The sequence below is a fragment of the Hyla sarda genome, chromosome 5 (assembly GCF_029499605.1).
Source record: "Hyla sarda isolate aHylSar1 chromosome 5, aHylSar1.hap1, whole genome shotgun sequence".
NCBI lineage: Eukaryota > Metazoa > Chordata > Amphibia > Anura > Hylidae > Hyla > Hyla sarda.
In genome coordinates this window covers 347,255,451-347,277,917 of record NC_079193.1, presented here as the reverse complement: position 1 = coordinate 347,277,917, position 22,467 = coordinate 347,255,451, and the positions used below count along the sequence as shown (strand labels likewise).

Genomic DNA, 22,467 nt, shown 5'->3' with positions numbered 1-22,467 from the left:
TCTTTTTTTTTTCCCACCACGGTTTTTATTTCTTGGAATATACTATGACCACTAAATTCTAAATATAAAACCACAGTGAATCAAATAATTGTCGAATTACACTCCATCTTGTTCATCTTCTTAGGATGATCTCCACAGGACACCATTATAGTAAAGTAGAGTTTGACAACAGACAAAAACTAAATGACCGATCTTGTCTGCCCCTTCTAATTAAAATGTGTGTTCAATGGATCCAGCTCAGCAGGCACTTGTACTAACTTTGCCATACAACGCTGGGCCCATCCTCATCTGCATAGAGACACCCGCCTGTCATCCTTAGTCTTACAGGAGTAGCCAGACACATTTTATAACTTAATCCAGAAAATTTTACTCTTATTCATAGAGATCAAAATTAAGATGAAGAGCGAACATTAAACTAATCTTTTCAACCATGTTCACACATTATGGCTCCCCACAGTCATCTATTGCCAAGACCATGACTTTTCTTACAAAGTTACTAGAATTAATTGGTATAATTATCTATAAGGAAAACCGGGAAACATTTGAATTCAGAGAATGAAGTATTTGTCATTACGGGGTCAAGGAATGTTTTTATTGGCCACTGGCTCCCTGGAGGAGGGGTGGAGAGGATGTTTTGTACTTCAGAAACCTATTCAACGATAATGTAGCCAAATTCTCATATAGTAGACAACTATTTCTCCTAATCCTCCCATATGCATGCATGCTTGGCTAGACTACTCTGGCAGTTCATACTGACTAGAACAAAGTTATTGAGCAATTAAAATCCAACATGCCAGGCTCCTCTCTCACCTCTCAGGTAGAGGCCACCATAAACATTAGATAATCAGCCAGTCTCACCCACAATTGGTTCAGCCAAAAACCAAACTAATCTGCTTTAGACAGACTAAATTAGCTGGAATATGTCAAGAACTGTCCAGAGTAGGAGCAAATCCCCATAGCAAATCTCTCCTGCTTCGTACAGTTCCTGACATGGACAGAGGTTTCAGCAGAGAGCACTGTGGTCAGACTGAAAAGAACTACACAACTTTTTAACAGAAGTAATTCACAAATCAGTTTAACTTTTTAGCACCAGTTGATTTGAAGAAAAAAAATAAAGTTTTCCACCGGAGTACCCCTTTAAAGGAGATCTGCGGTGTATAACACTTATCCCCTATGCGCTGGAGGGCATAAGTGTCTGATTGCGGGGGGGGGGGGGGGTCTGAACGCTGGGACCCCTCCGATCTTCTGTACGGTGACTAATGCACGTGTCGTTGACCTCCCTGAGGTCAACAGCACGCCTCCCCCATACAGCTCTATGGGAGAGGCGGGGATGCACGGACGCTACATCTCTGCCTCTCCCATAGAGATATATGTAGGGGGCGTGACAGTCGCTGCATCATGCTGCGGCCAACACGCCTCCTGCACGGGAGAACCATGACGGAGCCAGGGCTCCGTACAGGGGATTACGGGGTAGTCCCAGCGTTCAAACCCCCTGCGATCAGATACTTATCCCTTTTCCTGCATATAGGGGATAAGTGTTATACACCACAGATCTCCTTTAACCTCTTCAGGACACAGGGCGTATGGATACGCCCTGCATTCCGAGTCCTTAAGGACCGAGGGCATATCCATACGCCCGTGGGAAATCTGGTCCCTCCCGCTAGCCGGTTGGGGATCGGAGCCGGATGCCTGCTGAAATCATTCAGCAGGCACCCTGGCACATTGCCCAGGGGGATCCTGAGACCCCTCCATGTCGGCGATCGGAGAAAATCGCATGTCAATTCAGACATGCGATTTTCTCCAATTCCGGGCTGATCGGGTCTCTGGTGACCCAATCACCCGGAAAATAGGGCTGGTCGGAGCTGTCAGCAACACCCCCGATCAGCCTAAGGGATAGGAGTGAGGTCGCAAAGCTGCGATCTCCTCCTCTCCCCTGCCATTAGTCAGAACGGAGTTCTGACCAATGGCAGCGCAGGACAGGGGGTTGCCATGGGGGGAGGGGATGCTGGGAGTTATAGTTTTGCAACAGGTGGAGGGTCACAGTTTGGAGACCACTGTTATAGTGGTGCCCAAACAGTAGCCCTCCAGATGTTGCCAAACTACAACTCTCAGCATGCCTCGACTACCCAGGCATGCTGGGAGTTGCAGTTCTGTAACATCTGTCCCTTCAGATTTAGCAATTTTCATGACATTTTTCTGGACATATTGTATTTGTGAAGAAAAATAAAATTTATTTCGAATATCCATTTTCCTTACAAGTAGAGAGCTTCAAAGTTAGAAAAATGCAAAATTTTCAAAATTTTCATGACATTTGGGGATTTTTCACCAAAAAAGGATGCAATTAACGCCAAAAATATAGTAGAATATGTCACGAAAAAATAAATCTCAGAATCAGAATATTCGGTAAAAGCGTTTTCGCGTTATTAATTCGTAAAGTGACGGTGGTCATAATTGCGAAAAAGGGCTCAGTCCTTAAGGTGAAAAAGGGCTGCGTCCTTAAGGGGTTAACTGTGCTTTCAACTTATTTCCTTAAAAAGAAAAAACAGTGCATAATTACACTGTCATCAGAAAATAAAAGTAGTATGCAATAAATAGAGATTTTCCTAGCTAACGTGACGGAAAATATAAGTTATATGAAGACAGGAGGCGAGTATCTTGCATTAATCTTTCTTTAATTAATGCCCATAGCAGAAAAAATCTTTATACAAACGTTTTTAATAAAATCTTTTAAAAAACTACATATCCCAGCAGTCCCCTGTGAACTCCTCCTCCTTTCCCAGCATGCTGGCTGCTATATAAGGGACTGCTTGAAGATCCTCTTCCTCTTTCTTTATGCGAACTGCATGACCGTCACCAGAACCACGGAACGCCGGAATCCGGGACAGCTCCTCCTCGGTATCTCCGAACCTCCGGCCAACAGGACCGAAAACCGGGAACGAAACTGTTAAGGAACAATTGCAACAGAACATATCAGGCTGCACCGAAACACCGCTGTCTTCGTCTTCTCCTTTCAATACCCTGGAAGGAAAACAAAAACACCATAACAGGGAGGGTAGGGAGGGAAGATACTCGCCTCCTGTCTTCATATAACTTATATTTTCCGTCACGTTAGCTAGGAAAATCTCTATTTATATATCAGACAGGAGGCTCATATCTTGCAATTTTAAAGCTACTACTTAAACATAGACAATAAAACAAATCAGAGGATCGATACAGAAACATGATCTTTTGGTCTGAAATAGAATTGTCGAAAAGTCGATTCAGACGACCAGTCAGCGGCCATTAAGAGGTCTGAAAGAGAACCACCAGAAATAACTACTTTAGTGGCCATAGCCCCTCTCGAAGAGTGGGCACCAAATAGGGAAATGTCAATCCCCGCCATCTCCATGGCCGACCTTACCCACCTGGCCAAGGTGGCCGAGGTGACAGGCAAATGAGGTTGAACATAAGATACTAATAACTGAGTATGAGAAAGAGATCGTAAAGACGCTGTGCGTGTCTCATACGCTTGAAGACAACGTACCACGCATAGTCGGGGATGTGTCGGAAAAAAGGGGGTAAAAGACCGACTGTAGTCCTGTCTTGGTCCTACGAACAACAGAAAATCTGACCCTTCAGGTGAAAACTGTCGTCTAGAGATGTCGAGAGCTCTGACATCCGACACCCTCTTAATGGAAACCAGACATAATAACATAGTCAATTTGAATGACAGAATCTTTAAGGACAGTGAATCATTGTCTTCCCAAGAGGAAAACATGTCTAAAATCCGGGAGACATCCCAGGTCGACTGATATCGAGGACGAGGAGGACGTTTAAATTTCACTCCACGTAACAGTCGGCATACTAAAGGATGTTTGCCCACCGGTAAAGCATCTACCGGGCAATGATACGCCGCTATAGCGGATCTGTAAACATTAAGGGAACTGTAAGATTTCCCAGCCTCAAATAATTCTGCTAAATAATTCACTACAACTGAAACAGGTGCCTGAACGGGATCAATTTGTCGTTGATCACACCAACGAACCCACAAGGCCCAGGCTGATCGATATGCCGATCTAGTCCCTGGGGCCCAGGCCAAGGCGAGGAGGTCTCTAGCTGATTGTGAAAGGTCCTCACCTGCGTCTGGCACCCCGAAACCAACCACCCGAGGAGTGGAAGGATGCCTTCCATGACCAACGGATGGGATTCCATGGTCGGATTCGTGAGAAGTTGAGGCGACTGGGGAAGCAATCGGGGGTAATCGACAGACATTCCCAACAGAAGGGGAAACCACGGTTGCGTCGGCCACCAAGGGGTGATCAGCACCACCGTCGCTCCCTGAGTCACTATCTGAAGAAGCACTCTGGTAATCATCTGGAAGGGGGGAAACGCATAATGGGTCCCCTCCGGCCAAGGTTGGCGAAAAGCGTCCACTGCTGACGCTTCCGGGTCCGGCCTCCAGCTGTAAAAGCGGGGTAACTGACGGTTGAGACGAGACGCAAAAAGGTCCGTATGCAACGGGCCCCAGAGATCTCGAATCGCCCGAAACACCGAGCGATCCAGCATCCAGTCGCTGGAATCGGATAGGTAACGGGAATTCCAATCCGCCACTGAATTGGATACACCTGGTAGGTATTCCGCCACTGGGATGATGTCCCGGGAAAGACAGAAATGCCAGAATTCGGATGCAATGTCCGTCAACACTCTGGATCTCGTGCCACCAAGGCGATTGACATATTGCACTGCCGCTACATTGTCCATGCGTAACAGAACGCAGCTATTGTACTTGTGCGGAAGAAAACTCTTGATGGCAAAAAATGCCGCCATGAGTTCCAGTGCGTTGATGTGAAGAAGGGATTCTTCTTCGGACCAACTGCCTCCTGTTGTGGCTTGCCCACAGCGAGCACCCCAACCGTGGCGGCTCGCATCCGACTCTATTATAACATCTGGACAGGAGGTGAATATAGCTTTGCCGTTCCATTCGACGGCATGGCGCAGCCACCAGTGCAACTCTGCTACTGCTTCCGGACAAAGGGGAATTTCGTCCGCATAGCGTAGACCCTGTCGAAGATGAAGAATTTTGAGTCTTTGAAGGGCCCGATAATGGAGAGGGGCAGGAAAAATCGCCTGAATGGAGGCTGCCAGCAGGCCAACAATTCGGGCTATCATTCTTAGCGATACCCGACCCTTGCGCAGTACTGCCCGGATTTCTTTGCGAATCAGGGACAGTTTGGCGTTGGGTAAACGCAGTACGGCTTGCTCGGTATCCACCTGGAAACCTAGAAACTCCATCGTCTGGGAAGGACTCAGCACTGATTTCTTGTTGTTGATCAGGAACCCTAGTTCCTCCAACAAAGACACCGTCCATTGGCTGTGTAACAATGCCTGTTTTCTGGAATATGCCATGATTAGCAAATCGTCCAGATAGATAATCAAACGTACCCCTCTGCTCCTGAGGGCTGCCACTACTGGTTTGAGTAATTTGGTGAAGCACCAAGGGGCCGATGACAACCCGAATGGTAGGCAAGTGAATTGCCACATTCGCTCCCTCCATAGAAACCTTAGGAATGGTTGGGAGGACGGGTGCATGGGGACGGTGAGATACGCGTCCTTTAAGTCGACCTTTACTAGCCAGTCGCCCGGCCATAGTAGATCGCGCAACAGATGGATCCCTTCCATCTTGAAGTGATGGTAAGTCACATGTTGATTTAAGTCCCGTAGGTTGATCACTGGGCGATAACCGCCATCCTTCTTTTTGACAAGGAATAGGTTGCTGACAAACCCGGGAGAGAGAGGATCTACCTCTTGCACTGCCTGCTTCGATACAAGCTCTTGGAGCTCGTTGTCTATGAGATCTACGTTTAGGGAAGAAAACCGAATGGGATGTGGAATAATGTTCAATTTTGGAAGAGATTGAAAATCTATCTGGTACCCTGCTACCGTATTGAGGATCCAAGCATCTGCCGTAATCGCGGACCAGATGTGGGTAAAATACCTCAGTCTGCCTCCCACCAACGTGTATGGAAGAGGAGATGGGAGTGTACTCACCGGTCGTCGGGCGAGATCTGGGAAATCCTCGGCCTCCACGTCCTCGCCAGGGTCGTCCACGAGGGGGAAAGAAGGGAGCAGGTTGTGCCACAGGTAATGCGTACGGTTGCTGAGTAGGAGCGTACGGTTGAGTGGCTGGTCTAGTGTAGGGCCTGTATTGAGCCGAACAGCCGACAGGTCGCCCTCTGCCCCTGCCGGCCTTGCCAAAAACCTTTGTGTTTGGACCCGCCTTTTTTAGTGAGGACTGGGCCTTATCTAGGCTGGTGAAAAGACTCACAAATTTATTTATGTTCTTTATGAGGTCCTCTCCGAATAATAGACCTTCAGCTGAGGGACCTGGCTCGGTTTCTGCCAAATGAGATAATTGGGGTTCCAATTTCATCAGAATAGACCGTCTGCGCTCAATGGAACAAGTGGTGTTGGCACTGCCTAACATGCAGATTGCCCGTTGGGCCCAGCCTCTCAATTGTACCAGATCCACCGGTTGGGCAGTGGACGCTGCCTGTTCGGAAAGGTTAAGAATCTTGGTCAAGGGGCCTAGAAGGTCCAATATGCGATCCTGGATCACCTTAAAAGATCTTTCAATTCCCTTTTTGGCATATTTGCCAGAGCGAGTCAAATATTTTACTAAGACCGGGTCTATCTCCGGTGTAGAAGCCACCTTTCTGGCCACGTAAGGTCTGGGACATTCGGCTCGCAATTTGTTGCGATTAGCTCTATCCAGGGACCTCCTGGTCCAAAATTCTATATAGTCCGCGACTTGCGGTAACGGTGCCCAATCTCCGGAGCGAGGGTGTGTGATTGCTTCCGGGCTGCAAAATGGTTGACCAAGTGAGTCTAAAAGTGTCTCGGATGGTATATCCGGAGTGGCGTCAGAATTTTCAGCCATAAACCCCGCCTCCTCTGTATCAGATTCTGAGCCTGTGGTCTCAGCCACCTCAGAGGCTTCAGAAGACTCATCATTGGACGTGTCAAAAGAGTTTGGTTTTGCTCTATTAGTGGACTTATGCCTCTTATGGTTATTCTCCTTGAGGCCCAAGGGTCGGTCATATTCTTTAACATGCGGGGTGTGACAGGCCGGGGTAGGTCCTGTCTGGGGCATATTGTTTTCTTCCCCTGCCGGGGAGTCGGAGTGTCCAGCAATATGTTTGCGCTTACTCAGCGCTTTACCTTTTTTAGGTTTCTCCCCTGAAGTAGAGGGATGAGCCGCAGAGGCTAATGCAGCCTGGACGGACCTATTAATAAGGTCTTGTATTTGAGAAGCTGACATTATGTGGGAGGCTTCTAACTCTATTGCCTCACGAGCAGTAGAAGACATGCCAGGGAAAGGAGCTTTAGTGTTATCCCCTGCCATCACAGACTATCTGAAAGCTACAAGTAGCGATAGTTATAGACTATTCCAAGGTGAGGCAGGACTATTAGTAATAAAGGATAGGGTAATAGGTCTACCTGACTGACTTATTAGAAGCACAGCTAACAACCGTTGGCGTTCCTCTCACCGCTCGCACAACAATGCGATGAAGAGAGGAGGCGTATACAAGTTACAGCGAGGGACAGCCGAAATCTCGCGAGATTTCCGACCAGGAGCGCTGTGATTGGGTGTGCGGCGTCGGCAAACGCGCGTCACCCGGCGCACGTCATAGAGGATACGCCCACCTCTCCTCCCTCCCCGCAACAGACAGTCAGCGGCGGGAAGGAAGGAAGAAGAAGGCGCGAAAATTCACAAAATGGCGCTGGGTAAGGAAGAGGGAGAAAAGAACAGAGTAGCGCACCCGGCACAAGAATATATTTGAGCACTGATGCGAAAGTATAGCGAAAGACGATAGTATTAGAAAACAATACCGCAACTAACAGGAAGCGGAAAGAGAGAAAATATATAGAAGGAAATATATATATATATATATATAAATATATATAAACAACTGGTAAATATAACACTAAGTAAAGATGAAATGTCTCAAACAGAGAAAACATACATATAAAAGAGAGATTTAAGAAACAAATATACTATAGGTACTTATCTGTCTGCTATGAGCAGAAAGAAAGAGGAAGAGGATCTTCAAGCAGTCCCTTATATAGCAGCCAGCATGCTGGGATAGGAGGAGGAGTTCACAGGGGACTGCTGGGATATGTAGTTTTTTAAAAGATTTTATTAAAAACGTTTGTATAAAGATTTTTTCTGCTATGGGCATTAATTAAAGAAAGATTAATGCAAGATATGAGCCTCCTGTCTGATATATAACTAAAGTTGTTGCCAGAAGTCAAACAGAAACGAAAGCTAGACGATACAACCAGAAAGGTGGGGGATATAGAAAAAGGTTGTCCAAAGCAGACAGTCCCTTTAAGTTTTTCATAAATAAGAACAAACTATCATAATAACACAACATGGCAGTTCATAAACATTTTTATTGAATGAACTTATAAATGTAAAAATAAATCATTATAAAGCTTTGCAATGGTCAGTGTCCTGCTAAGATCTTTCACTTCTTCCCTACAGCAAAATTTTGTGGTGACCCCGGAATACCTGCGAATGGCAAACGTGAAGGCAAAAGCTTTATCTTCCAGTCTGAAGTATCTTTTATTTGCAACCCATCCTATGTTTTGGTTGGTTCTGAAACTAGGATATGCCAGGCAGAGGGATCATGGAGCGGCTCACCTCCTCGTTGTATAGGTAAATCCAGTCTGCAATGCTCAGTATCATATGCTTTGTATGATAATTTAAAAAGTTTAATATATCAGTGAACACTATGTAGACCAGTGGTCTCAAACAATGGCCATCTAGATGTTGCAAAACTTCAACTCCCAGCATGCCCGGACAGCCAACGGCTGTCCGGGCATGCTGGGAGTTGAAGTTTTGCAACATCTGTTGACGGCCACAGTTTGAGACCACTGACAAAGAGCTCATATACCAATGGACAGTAGTTTTTTTTTTTTTTTTTTACATATCAAGGGAAGTACCTCTTCAAATGAGTCAGAACAATATGTAGTACCAAGCACAACCTATACATAGGGGTGGCAGTAAGTGCAAATAAAAGTAGATTTTTTTTCTTTTTATTTATAACATATAAATATATTGGATATTGGAATTGCCATTAGTAACATAGTAACATAGTTCATAAGGTTGAAAAAAGAGCAGAGTACATCAAGTCCAACCTATACCCCTAATAAGTCCCTACTGAGTAATGATGCTTTTTAAACACTTAAAGGGGTACTCCGCACCCCTAGACATCTTATCCCCTAGCCAAAGAATAGGGGATAAGATGTCAGATCGCCGAGGTCCCGCTGCTTGGGACCCCTGGGATCTCGGCTGCTGCACCTACCTGTACGGCTTCCACCTCACACCGGCAATGCTGGAGGCTTCGGATCCCGACCACAATGGCGGACGAGCGTGACGTCACGACTCCGCCCCGTGTGACGTCACGCCCCACCCCCTCAATGCAAGTCTATGGGAGGTCCGTCACACCCCTCCCATAGACTTGCAATGAGGGGCGGGGCGTGACATCACACGGGGCGGAGTCATGACGTCACGCTCGTCCGCCATTGTAGTCGGGATCGGAAGCCTCCAGTGTTGTCGGTGTGAGGTGAAAGCCGTACAGGTGGGTGCAGCAGCCGAGATCCCGGGGGTCCCCTGCAGTAGGACCCCGGCGATCTGACATCTTATCCCCTATCCTTTGGATAGGGGATAAGATGTCTAAGGGTGCGGAGTACCCCTTTAAGGACCCATGATGTACCGGTATGTCATGAGTCCACGTCATAGCGGGTCGGGCCTGGCCTCTAACAACAGCCGGGACCCGTGGCTAATAGTGTGCGGCACTGATCGCTGTGTCGCGCGCTATTAACCCTTTAGACGCGGCGTTCAAAGTTGATCACCGCGTCTAAAATGAAACTAAACTAAAGCCGGTTAGTTCAGGGGGCTGTTCGGGATCGGCACTGTGAAATCACGGCTTCCCGAACAGCTGTAGGACAGCAGGAGGGTCCCCTTACCTGCCTCCTGGTGTTCGATCGCCGAATGACTGCTCATAAGTATTCAATCGGCAGAATCATCGATCATTGGTTTCCTATGAGAAACCATTGATCATTGTAAAAGATCAGTGTGTGCAGTGTTATAACCCCCAATGGGAGCTATAACACTGCAAAAAAAAAGTGAAAAAAAAGTGAATAAAGATCATTTAACCCCTTCCCTATTAAAAGTTTGAATCACCCCCCTTTTCCCATTTAAAAAAAAACCAGTGTAAATAAAAATAAAATTAAACATATGTGGTATTGCCGCATGCGTAAATGTCCGAATTATAAAGATATATCATTAATTTAAGCGCACAGTCAATGGTGTACGTGCAAAAAAAAATTCCAAAGTCCAAAATAGCGTTTCTTGGTTACTTTTTATATCATGAAAAATGAATAAAAAGCGATCAATAAGTCCTATCAATGCAAAAATGGTACCGCTAAAAACTTCAGATCACGTCACAAAAAATGAGCCCTCACACCAATCCATACGCGGGAAAAATAAAAAAGTTATAGGTGTCAGAAGATGACAATTTAAAACATATACATTTTCCTGCATGTTGTTATGATTTTTTTCAGAAGTACGACAAAATCAAACCTACATGAGTAGGGTATCATTTTAATCGAAAGTACAAAAACGGAAAAACCACTGGTCATTAAGGGGTTAAGCACATAACCTGGTCATGCCATTCGGTCTTTGCAACGCCCCTGCAGTCTTCCAAGACTTTGTCAATGAAATCTTCCGGGACTTGTTGTATACTTGCGTGGTGGTCTATCTCGATGACATTCTAATCTTCTCCTCCAACCTAGAGGAACACCGCCTCCATGTTTGTCAAGTGCTCCAGCGCCTCCGTGTTAACCATCTCTATGCCAAGATTGAAAAATGCCTCATTGAACGTACCTGTCTTCCTTTCCTGGGATATCTGGTCTCAGGACAAGGTCTTCAAATGGACCCCGACAAGCTCTCCGCGGTCTTGGATTGGCCACGCCCCTCCGGACTTCGCTCTATCCAGCGCTTCCTCGGATTCGCTAAGTACTACCGTCAGTTTATCCCCCACTTCTCCACTATCGTGGCTCCCGTTGTGGCTCTGACCAAGAAAGATGTGAATCCGAGATCCTGGCCTCCCCAAGCGGAAGAAGCTTTTACTCGCCTTAAGGCCGCCTTCGCCTCCGCACCAGTCTTGACTAGGCCTGATCCTCTGAAACCATTCTTCCTTGAGGTAGATGCCTCTTCAGTAGGAGCCGGGGCGGTTCTTCTTAAAAAAAAACGCTAAAGGAAAAAACGTCACTTGCGGTTTTTTCTCTAAAACCTTTTCTCCTCCTGAAAGAAACTACGCTATTGGTGACCGAGAATTGCTGGCCATTAAGTTGGCACTTGAGGAGTGGAGGCATCTCCTGGAAGGATCCCTCCACCCTATCACCATCTACACTGACCACAAAAATCTATCCTACCTACAGTTCGCCCAGCGCTTAAATCCTCGCCAGGCCAGGTGGTCATTGTTCTTCGCCTGCTTCAACTTCCAGATCCATTTTTGTCCCGCAGACAAGAATGTCAGGGCGGATGCCCTATCACGTTCCACTGATGCCACGGAAGCAGAAACCTCTCCCCAACACATCATTTCCCCTGAGTGTCTGATCTCTGCTGCTCCTGCTTCTCTGGTGGCAGTTCCTCCAGGAAAAACCTGTCCCTCCACGTCTTCGCCTCCGTACTCTCAAATGGGGTCACTCCTCCCACTTGGCGGGTCACGCTGGAATCAAGAAATCTATTCAGATGATTGCCAGACACTATTGGTGGTCTTCCCTTGAAAAAGATGTGACTGACTTCGTATGCTCCTGTACTGTCTGTGCACGTGATAAAACTCCTCGCCAGAGGCCTGCGGGTCTTCTTCTTCCTCTGCCGGTACCCGAACAGCCTTGGTCACACATAGCGATGGACTTCGTCACTGACCTTCCTGTATCCCATGGCAACACTGTCATTTGGGTGGTCGTTGATCGATTCTCCAAAATGGCCCATTTCGTTCTGCTTCCTGGCCTCCCTTCTGCGCCACAATTGGCGAAACAATTTTTTTTGCACATTTTTCGTTTCCACGGACTGCCTACGCATATCGTCTCCGATAGAGGCGTTCAATACATCTCGAAATTCTGGAGAGCACTCTGTACCCAATTGAAGATTAAATTGAATTATTCCTCCGCCTACTACCTGCAAGCTAATGGACAAGTGGAGAGAGTAAACCAGATCCTTGGTGACTACCTGCGACAGTTTGTCTCCTCCCGCCAAGATGATTGGGTTGACCTGTTACCCAGGGCTGAATTCTCGTACAATTTCAAAAACTCTGAGTCATCCACCAAGTCTCCATTCTTTGTGGTGTACGGCCGACACCCGCTTCCCCCCCTCCCCATTCCCACTTCATCTGGAGTTCCTGCCGTAGATGTTTTGACCCGGGACTTTTCCTCTATTTGGAAGGAGATTCAAAAGTCGCTCTCGCTGGCCTCGTATGAAGAAACACGCGGACAAGAAGAGAAGAATTCCTCCTGTCTTTGCCCCTGGTGACAAAGTGTGGCTCTCTGCCAAATATATTCGGTTTCGTGTCCCTAGCTACAAGCTGGGTCTACGTTACCTCGGGCCATTTAGGGTCAAAAGTCAAATCAACTCTGTCTCTTACAAGCTCCATCTTCCTCCTTCTCTTCGTATTCCTAACTCCTTTCATGTTTCCCTTCTCAAGCCTCTCATTCTTAACTGTTTTTCCCCCAAGGTCACCATTCCTGCTCCTGTCTTGGGGTCCTCTGACGTCTTCTCGGTTAAAGAAATCCTCGCTTCAAAGGTTGTCAGAGGTAAAAAAAAATTCTTGTTGATTGGGAGAATTGTGGCCCCGACGAGAGGTCTTGGGAGCCAGAGGACAATATCCTAGAAAAGGAACTCATCTACAGATTCCTCGGTTCCAAGAAGAGGAGGAGACCTAAGGGGGGGTACTGCCTCTCCGGAGCGCTCACGGCGTGCTTCTGTCTACAGCGCTCCAGTCGGCATTGCTGACCGCGAGCGCTGCTCCCTGGTCTCTGGAGGGAACGCGATCCGAAACACGGGTCGTGCCCGCCCTCTGATCGCGCCCCATGTAACTCACCTCTCGCCCCTGCCTGCTTCCTCCCGGCGCGCACGGCCCCGCTCCCTAAGGCGCGCGCACACCGGTTTGCTAAAATTTTAAGGGTCAGTGCACCACTAATTGGTGCCTGGCCCAATCACTCCCATTCTTATTAAAAACTACTTCCCCTTCCTCTCCTTGCCGGATCTTGTTGCCTTGTGCCCTGAGAAAGCGTTGTAGTGTGTTCCAAGCCTGTGTACCCAGACCTTCTGCTGTTGCCCCTGACTACGAACCTCGCTGCCTTCCCTGACCTTCTGCTACGTCTGACCTCGCCTCTGTCTAGTCCTTGTGTACCGCGCCAGTCTCAGCTGCCAGAGAGGTCGAGTCGCTACTGGGGAACACGACCTGGTAGTTACTGCCGCAGCAAGTCCATCCTGCTTTGCGGCGGGCTTTGGTGAACACCAGTAACTGCTTAGAACCAATTCCCCAGTACGGCCCGCGTCATCGCCTCTCTGGCACAGAGGATCCACCTCCAGTGTCTTCACCAGCCGCTAGTCCGGACCCTGACAGTGAACTTAGTCTAAATCTCAATGCAACTGATGCCGCAACTGATGACAACGTGCATCGGTTGTTATCAGTTGTATGACATCTGTCGTCCATTGTTTCTGGCACCTGTGTCCATTGTTTTAGGTAATCTTTGTTCCCCGTCCGGCGTGGCCAACCTTCCGGCGTCAAAATTGGGACGCTGGATGATTGTGAACTGTCCCATTCAAATGAATGGGATCAGTTCTAGCATCAGTTTCCCTCTGAGGCACACCAGAGGGAAACTATGCCAGACGCCGGCCATGTGTGAACCTAGCCGTATACTCCTGTGAATTCATTCTTCTGTCATGAGATGTAAATACGCTGTACTAATATTCTATGTTTTTTCCTCTAATTTCGAAGAAGCATTTCCTCATCTGTAACAAGAACACTTTTTTATTATATCGATGTAGTTCAGAACCCTCCAGATTCGACTTACAGGTCATTCAATAGTTCATAGAGGTTTTGTTTAGTAAAGTTAAATGTTATGTATCGAGAAATATGTTTTATTAGGTTTTCCTTTTTTTTCTTTACAGTGATGACATTTTTAAATATTAGAAACTGTATAAAAAGCAGGAGAGAAATTGTTTGCAGGGTTTACATATAGATTGTTGTAACATTGTAGGCAATTTGATCTTCAATAGTCCAATATTTTTTTTTTAATTATGTAATATTTCTTCATTATAAAGATTGCTATACCGACATTCTTACTTACTTTTTCTTTTTAGAACCTACCTTGACTTCTTGTGGGAACCCAGGGACACCACGTCATGGTTTCCAAAATAATACATATGGTTATCAGGTAAATTTACGAATATTTTGTGTAAACCATAAATGTTATAATTTTATTACATATTCTTAACCATTGTAAGGGTTTTATTGGCACAACTTATTAAAGGATGTTTCATGAGGATAACCCATATATAAAACGAAGCCATTATTGGCAATTAGCTAATAGCTGTGGGTAAAGCTTCATCAGGGGCTGCCCCTTATTAATCTACATCCCTTGAGGCAAAAATATACTACTCTTCTGAATTTTGGTCATGTAATGTCTGGGCATGATGAGTCTTCCATGCCGGGTTTTTCGAATCGGGAGCAGCTCTTAGAGGGAAACTCTGTGATCAGGTTTTTAGATTGAGATATTGAGTGAGGAATTTCCTTCTACATAGTTTATATGCTGCAAAAGACATTTGGTCAGGTTTTGTCTTATTGAGTTGCCCCTGTAAAAGGAAGTTCTGCCTTTTTTATAACTTGTAATAACTGGTTTTATCTTTCTTCAGGTTGGAAGAATTGTTCAATTCTCATGCAAGAAAGGGTATCTTTTGCATGGATCCACCACTCGTACTTGTCTTCCAGACTTGACCTGGAGTGGCTTGCCAACAGAATGTATTCGTAAGTCTCAAAAAGTTTTACATTTTGATTTCGATTTGATATTATTTCTTCTTTAAAGGGGTACTCCACTGCCCCAGTGTTCTGAACTTTTTCTTCCGAATGCTGGGTGCGGATTGCGAGATTGTTTTGTCACTGGCAAGGCCATTCGTGATGTCAGACCACGCCCCCTCAATGCAAGTCTATGCAGTCGCCGTGCCCCTCCCATAGACTTGAATTGAACGGGCATGGCATGACATCACGAGGGGCGTGGTCATGACATCACTACCCCTGCAGTCCGCACCCAGCATTCGGATCAAAATGTTCCCAACGCTGGGGGAGTGGAGTACCCCTTTAAAGCTTACATTTTAAATCCCAACACTTTTAACACTTATAATAAAAAAATAAAAATAAAACATTTAAACATTAGAGAATTGACTCCCTTGTTGTAAGTTCTACTATGAAATGCTGTATGTGTCACGGAAATGGACTTGCGGGATGGACTTGCTGCAGCAGTCGGTACCCAGGTCCCTACCCCTGACACGACTCGTCCACACAGGCTGCTGGGGAGAAAACGTGGTACAGGAGGAATATGGCAACTCATAGTCAGGATAGCCGGGTTTTGAGGTACTCATCTACCTCTTTTTCAATAGCATTGCTATTGAAAAAGAATTAGATGAGTACCTCGAAATGCGTCTAGCCTCTACCACCTGTACCCCAGTATTGGCAAACTCTACATCATCCATCGGACTGCAAAAACAATATCAGAACACGCTCCCAGCATTGCACGTATTCTGCCTGCCAGAGGATGTCTCCCTGGTGAAAACCTATTCCCGGTAACCTCGCTCCAGGACATTGCTGGTAAGAGGCACAGTGTGCCAAACCCCTAAACCCACTCAAACTTTCCCCATGCCGCCAGGGTAGAGTGGTCCACATTTGAGGGGTCTCCAGTTCTGCTGAGCGCAGCTTCATGCACCCACAGGATTACATATAACAGACTATCTATTTCCCACTCACTAATCTCTATCCCTGTGCCGTCAGGGTAGAGTGGGACAAATATAAGGAATCTCCAGCGCCCCAGAGCGCACTGAATTCTCTCACTTACCGGCACGCTGCCACATGCAATATCTCTATCAGCCAAACAGAGAAATTGCTGCTCAGATCATAAGACATTGTATTCCACCCGGCATAGCACGATCCCCGTGCATGCACCTATAGTGTTACCTATTATTTGCCTAACTGGGATACCAGCACCTATTACATTTTATTTTTGTTTTATTTTTTATTTTATTTACATCTACTACCAGTCTTATCGTGGTAAGTCCGATGTAAGGGCCCTACAAAGGACACCACAAGAAATATCACTATTGTTGTATTAATGAATTGTTTTAATTTAATCTAACTCACTGGATCTACATTATTGTATATGTATGTATATATATATATATATATATTTATATAATCATATATATTTTTTATACACCTACACATTGGATTATTTTTTTCAAAACCTCGAACGGTCCCAGGAACCGAGGACCTAATTTGTAGCTCAGAATCCTGAAACGGATGTATTTAGAAGAGAGCCAGACCTTATCATCAGAAGTGAAAACTGGAGAAGACCTTCTCTTCTTTTACACTTGAGATTTCATACGAGAGGAAGCGTGAAGCAAAGAACCGTCGTTCCAGATGATCTTTAAGTCCTGTACTTGTTCATCTACGGCAGGCACTCCAGAAGAAGCTGGAAGAGTAGGACGAAGATGATGACCATAGACAACAAAGAATGGTCCTTATAGACTCAGAATCCTTGTGATTATAAGAAAATTCTGCTCAAGGTAAAAGGTCGACCTAATCGTCCTGCCGAGTTGAGACAATATGACGGAGATAATCTCCCAGGATTTGATTAACCCTCTCTACCTGGCTGTTGGTTTTAGGGTGATAAGCAGAAGTAAAGTCAGGATTAATTTTGAGACGGGAGTAGAGAGCTCACCAGAACTTGGAAAATGAATTGCACTCCTCGATCAGAGACAATGTGAGAAGGGAGGTCACGAAGGCAAAAGATATGCTGAAGAAAGAATTTCGACAGCTGCGGAGCAGATGGAAGACCAGGCAAAGGAATGAAATGAGACATTTTGGAAAATCGATCAACTACCACCCAGATGACCGTATTGTTGCTGGAAGGTGGCAAATCAGTAATAAAGTGTGACCATGGTGTTTCTGGAATAGGCAAAGGCTGAAGAAGACTGCCTAGGAGTCTTGTCATGAGCTCAAATAGCAGAAGAACGGACAAAATCTGTGACATTGCGTTCTAGGTTTGGCCACCAGTAATGCAGATAAATAAGTTGAATGGACTTCCGTGCTCCAGAATGACCCGCCAGCAAGGAAGAATGTCCCCAATTCAAGACTCCTTGTCTCAGTTGAGAAGGCACAAAAGATTTTCCAGGAGGAACTTACAGAAGATTGACAGGTGTAGCAGAAATCAATTGCTCAGGAGGAGCAATATGCCTAGGAGTAGAGTCCAGACCAACCACATTGGAGGATCTAGAAAGGGCATTGGCTCTGACATTCTTGTCTGCAGGATGGAAATTAATGAAGAAATTGAACCTTGGAAAGAAAAGGGACCATCTAGCCTGCTGAGGATTCAGGCGCTGAGCTGTTTTAAGGTATAAGAGATTTTTATGATCTGTATAGATGTTAACAGGATGAGGAGAACCCTCCAAAAGATGTCGCCATTCTTCTAATGCCATCTTAATATCTCCAATTGAATAATTTCACTCTGCAGGTGAAAAGGTCTTGGAGAAGAAGCCATAGGTTACAGTCTTGTCCTTGGAGGATTTTTGAGTCAGGATGGTGCCAGCTCCTACAGAGGATGCGTCTACCTCCAGATAGAGGTGTTTCTCAGGATAAGGTCTAGGGAGAACTGGTGCTGAGGCGAAGGCAGATTGTAGTCAAGAGAAGGCCTCATCGGCCTCAGGAGTCCAATTCTTGGTATTACAGTTTTGTTTTGTTTTTTGTGAGAGGCACAATCGGGGTGACCACAGAAGAAAAATGAGGAATGAACTGATGATAGTAATTAGCAAACAGCAAGAAATGCTGAATGGCCTATAGGACAGTAGGTCTCAGCCAGTCCAAAACTGCAGACAACTTGCCAAGATCCATCTGAAGACCTTGACCAGACACAATGTAACCAAGAAAAGGAATACTTAATCTCTCGAAAAGGCACTTCTCAAGCTTGGCATACAGACGATTATTCCTGAAGTTCTGGAAAACCTGCCAGACATGAGAACGATGACCCTCCAAGTTGGATGAGAAGATCAGTATATCATCAAGATATGCCACAACACATGTATAAAGCAAATCACAAAAAATGTAATTAACGAATTCTTGAAAGACAGCTGGAGCGTTACAGAGGAGAAATGGCATCACAAGATATTCAAAGTGTCCATCTCGGGTATTAAAGGCTGTCTTCCATTTGTCTCCTTCACGAATCTGGAGATTGTATGTTCCCCGAAGATACAATTAGGAGAAAATCTTGGCTCCCCGAAGATGATCAAAAAGTTCAGAAATGAAAAGCAAAGGATAGCGATTTTGTTAAGTCCCTGGTAGTCAATACAAGGACGAAGAGAACCATGCTTCTTTCCGACAAAGAAGAAACCAGCTCTGGCTGGGGAGGAGGATTTATGGATAAAACCCTTTTGAAGGTTCTCTGGAATATATTTAGCAATGGCTTGTGACTCTGGAACAGAAAAAGGAAAAATTCTTCCCCAGGGAGGGGAAATGCCTGGCTGTAAGTCAATACCCCAGGGAGGTGAAATCCCTGGCTGTAAGTCAATAAGACAGTCATAGGGAAGATGTGGTGGAAGAATTTCAGCCTGCTTTTCACTGAATACATCAGAGTAGTCTTGATAAGGAAGAGGCAATCCCAGCATAGAAGGCATATTGATAGACTTAGGCAGAGTTGGCTCAAGACAAGTTTTTGGCAAATGAATCCCCAGGTTATGACCTCACCAGGCCCCCAGTCGAGGAGTGAAGTGTGACGTTGAAGCCAAGGAAGACCGAGAAGAAGCTCTGAAGTACAATGTGGAAGCACGTAGTACTCAATTGTTTCCTCGAGGAAAAGCACAATGCATTTCAGGTTTTCTCCATTGACAGAGGAAATGTACATAGGCTTAGCAAGTCGAGTCACTGGAAGACGATGTTTATGGACCAGAGTGGCATCAATGAAATCTCCAGCGGAACCGGAGTCGGCCGAGGAGGCCTGTGCAGGTTCTTCAAAGACATTGCAAAACTCAGAGAGAAAAACCTGCAGGTTAGAAGACACCGGATCATTACGATCCCAGAGAGGAGTAGCCCAGGCCAGAGCTTTACCGTACAATAGACTGACCACAAACGTCACTTTAGCTCGCTCTGTCGGAAACTAATCAGCCATGAACTCCAAATGCGCCTGACGGGCTAACTACTGCGACTGTTGAGCCACGACGGTGGAGAGATCCATAACATCAGGCGGAGGCACCCCAGCGGGATCCATGGCCGTATCTTACTGTTAGCGGCAAGGAGGTAGTACATCCTCTGAGCCTGTGTGAATGATGGCTTGGGCCATGTCAGGGAGCGGAGTCTAAGGTGCCGCTGGTTTTCGGCAGAGCCCGCCGCAAAGCGGGATGGACTTACTGCTTAAGGGCCAATTAGGTCGTTACCCCTGACATGACTTGTCCACACTGGCTGCTGAGGAGAAAACGTGGTTCAGGAAGAATATGGAAACTCGTAGTCAGGATAGCAGAAGGTCAGGGCAGGCAGCACGGTAGCCAGAACAGGGAAGTAGAACGAGGTCAGTAGGCAGGCAGCACAGGAGCAAGGTCAGGTCACAGAGCAGGTAGCTCAGGAACACGGCAAGGCAAGACACAATAAACGCTTTCACTAGGGCACTGGGCACACAAAGATCCGGCAAGAGGTAGATACATACTTATAGAGAAGGGACAAGGGCAAACACTAATTAAGTGCGCACTGGCCCTTTAAATCTCAGAGCTCCGGCGTGAGTGCACCCTAGGAGGCGCGGACACGTGCGTTGGTGGGTTGAGAACACAGAGAAAACAGAAGAAAGAGGAGGTGAGTGACGGCCCAAGATTTGCATGTTGGCGCGTCCAGCGATGCAAATCTCGGGCTCACCGGAGGACAGAGGAAGAGAGCACTCACAGCCAGTGTGACCGGCCGGAGAGCTCGCCGTAACACTTAGCTCTGTCTGATGGACAGACCTCTCCCTGTTTGTGTATTTGTGAACCAGTCAAGAATAAACCAGCAGGAAGCACATATCTGGCACTTCACCCTATGCCCAGGCTTATTTTTAACAAAGTTGTGCCCATGTCATGACCAGTGATGTTTAGTAGCAGATCCCTAAAGGGGTTGTCTATTAGAGACATTACCAGTACTTGTGATGAACATCTGATTAATGTCCGCTTGACAAGAGCCTTTAATAAAATATTCCCATAAGTGTATGGCATCATTTCCCTTAAAAAGGGCACATGGAGCTTGATGCATATAGATAAATTCTTTCTTAATTTATGTCTAAATTCGGCGTGTTCAGAGAATTGTATTGTGTGAGATTGCCAGCTTTTCCCAACATGATTTCCTGACATTCTGTCACTGATCACACTGTGTATCTATGTGAGACACCAAGTGATTGTTATTTAAATAAAGCCTTCTGAGTGTTTTGATGGCATGTTGTGATGTTGTGTTGAATGGGTTTTTAATAAACCACTTGGGACCTGGGTGAGTGGTCCAATTGTGGACAATTGGGAAACAATCTTTGTACATGTCCTTATCTTATGCTCATGCCATTGGATTATTCTATACTGCACATTTCTCTACCCTGTCTACTATCCCCTGGTGCATCCCACATTTAAGGGTGAAACGCATCAGGATTTTTGTGTTGATGGTTTCTGGGGGTCACTTGTACATAAAATGGGTAGCATTGGTTGTTTCTAAAGACTATGCCACTGTGCCCTTCTGTAATGATTTTGGTATGACCATATTGTTGGTGTGGTTAGATACCCTAGTCTTTATTGCAGCAACTTGTCCATTGAGGTTGTTTCTGAGAAATATAGCTTTTTCCCGTGTTAGGAATCCTTGTTCTATATATTTGTTGTATCTTTTAATGTATAACTAGTGACTGCTATAGGGTAGGGTTACACGTAATGGATCTTCAGCATATTTTACAATGCGGATACGCCAATGACTCAACCCATTGTGTACCTCCAGCTGTTGCCAATCTGAGTACACAGTGCATGCATGCAGCGAATCACATGCCCCTGTGTGGCTGCTTCGGGTGGCGGATTGCCGCTGCGAGCAGGCCAGGGTGCGGGACAAGGCGGGGCGGGGGGTGTGTGGTTGGGGATAGGCAAGAGCTGGAGATACACTATGGGTCAGGTTACTTGCAGATCGTCAGCATAAATCTGTTACATGTGACCCTACATTTAGAGCCTCAATAAAATTAGAATGGAAGGTTGAGCGAGGTGTTTGATCACTGTACAGTTGCTCTAGCTATCCCTTCCAGTCTCTGTTTCCTTAACTCCTTTGTCTACATTCATGTTCTTATAAAGCAGGTGCCCACACCATTCATGTTATTCTGCAGGTGTATTCCACTTTACATCTAAATTAAACAAGTACTGCCACCGACTAAAAACATTGTTGCAGTTCCATAGATAAATGAGAGTAATGAGTTTTAGCTCTATCGTTTACCAGTTGTTTATTCTACAGCCCACAGCTGCAAGCAGCCAGAATCTCCATTACATTCGAATGTTGTTGGAATAGATCTTCCGTCACTTGGTTATACATTAATTTACACTTGCCAGCCGGGATATCTTCTCTCGGGAGGGACTGAGCACAGAATTTGCCAGCCAGATAACACATGGAGCGGAAAAGTTCCAGTTTGCACAGGTAATGTAATATTACTTGTCTTGAAACATTTGAATTATTTGTACTTGGCAGGAAAATGAAATGCAAGACTTTTGTTTTTTTAATGCCTTTATTCATCTCACAATGCTCTCCGCGTGAAAGACACGAGAGAATTGGGACTTCTGAGTTTTGATAATGCATTCATTTAAATATATTCTTTATTATGATCCCGTTATTACTAATTTATCATTCATTTAAATGGAATGTTTAAATGTTAAATTAATTTAAACGTCAATTATTTAGGTATGATTTGTTGTTGTTTTTATTTAAGTTAAACTTTTGTTTAGTTTCTCCTAGGTGATGTAATAGGGTTCTCTAATGTAATGATTCATAACGTTATTGTTATGTAACCCTGGCTCCCAATTCTACTTTGAAGGGGGGGAAAACATTTTCAAATCCTCCGGTGCCAGAAATTTAGATAAATCTTAATCCTTCCTGCACTTATGAGCTGCTGTTTTCTCCAGAG

The 22,467-nt window shown here is 45.6% G+C and overlaps 1 protein-coding gene across 6 annotated transcripts in view; it reads left to right on the top strand.

The window, feature by feature from the left end:
* CSMD3 (CUB and Sushi multiple domains 3) overlaps window positions 1–22,467 on the top strand; it is a 1,342,864-nt gene that overhangs the window by 1,294,212 nt on the left and 26,185 nt on the right. For all 6 annotated transcript variants that reach the window (XM_056522623.1, XM_056522621.1, XM_056522626.1 and 3 more), the window contains 4 exons: window positions 8,525–8,698; window positions 14,417–14,490; window positions 14,969–15,080; window positions 21,804–21,983. In XM_056522623.1, coding sequence (XP_056378598.1) covers window positions 8,525–8,698; window positions 14,417–14,490; window positions 14,969–15,080; window positions 21,804–21,983 — 540 coding nt within the window. The remainder of the gene's footprint in view (window positions 1–8,524; window positions 8,699–14,416; window positions 14,491–14,968; window positions 15,081–21,803; window positions 21,984–22,467) is intronic.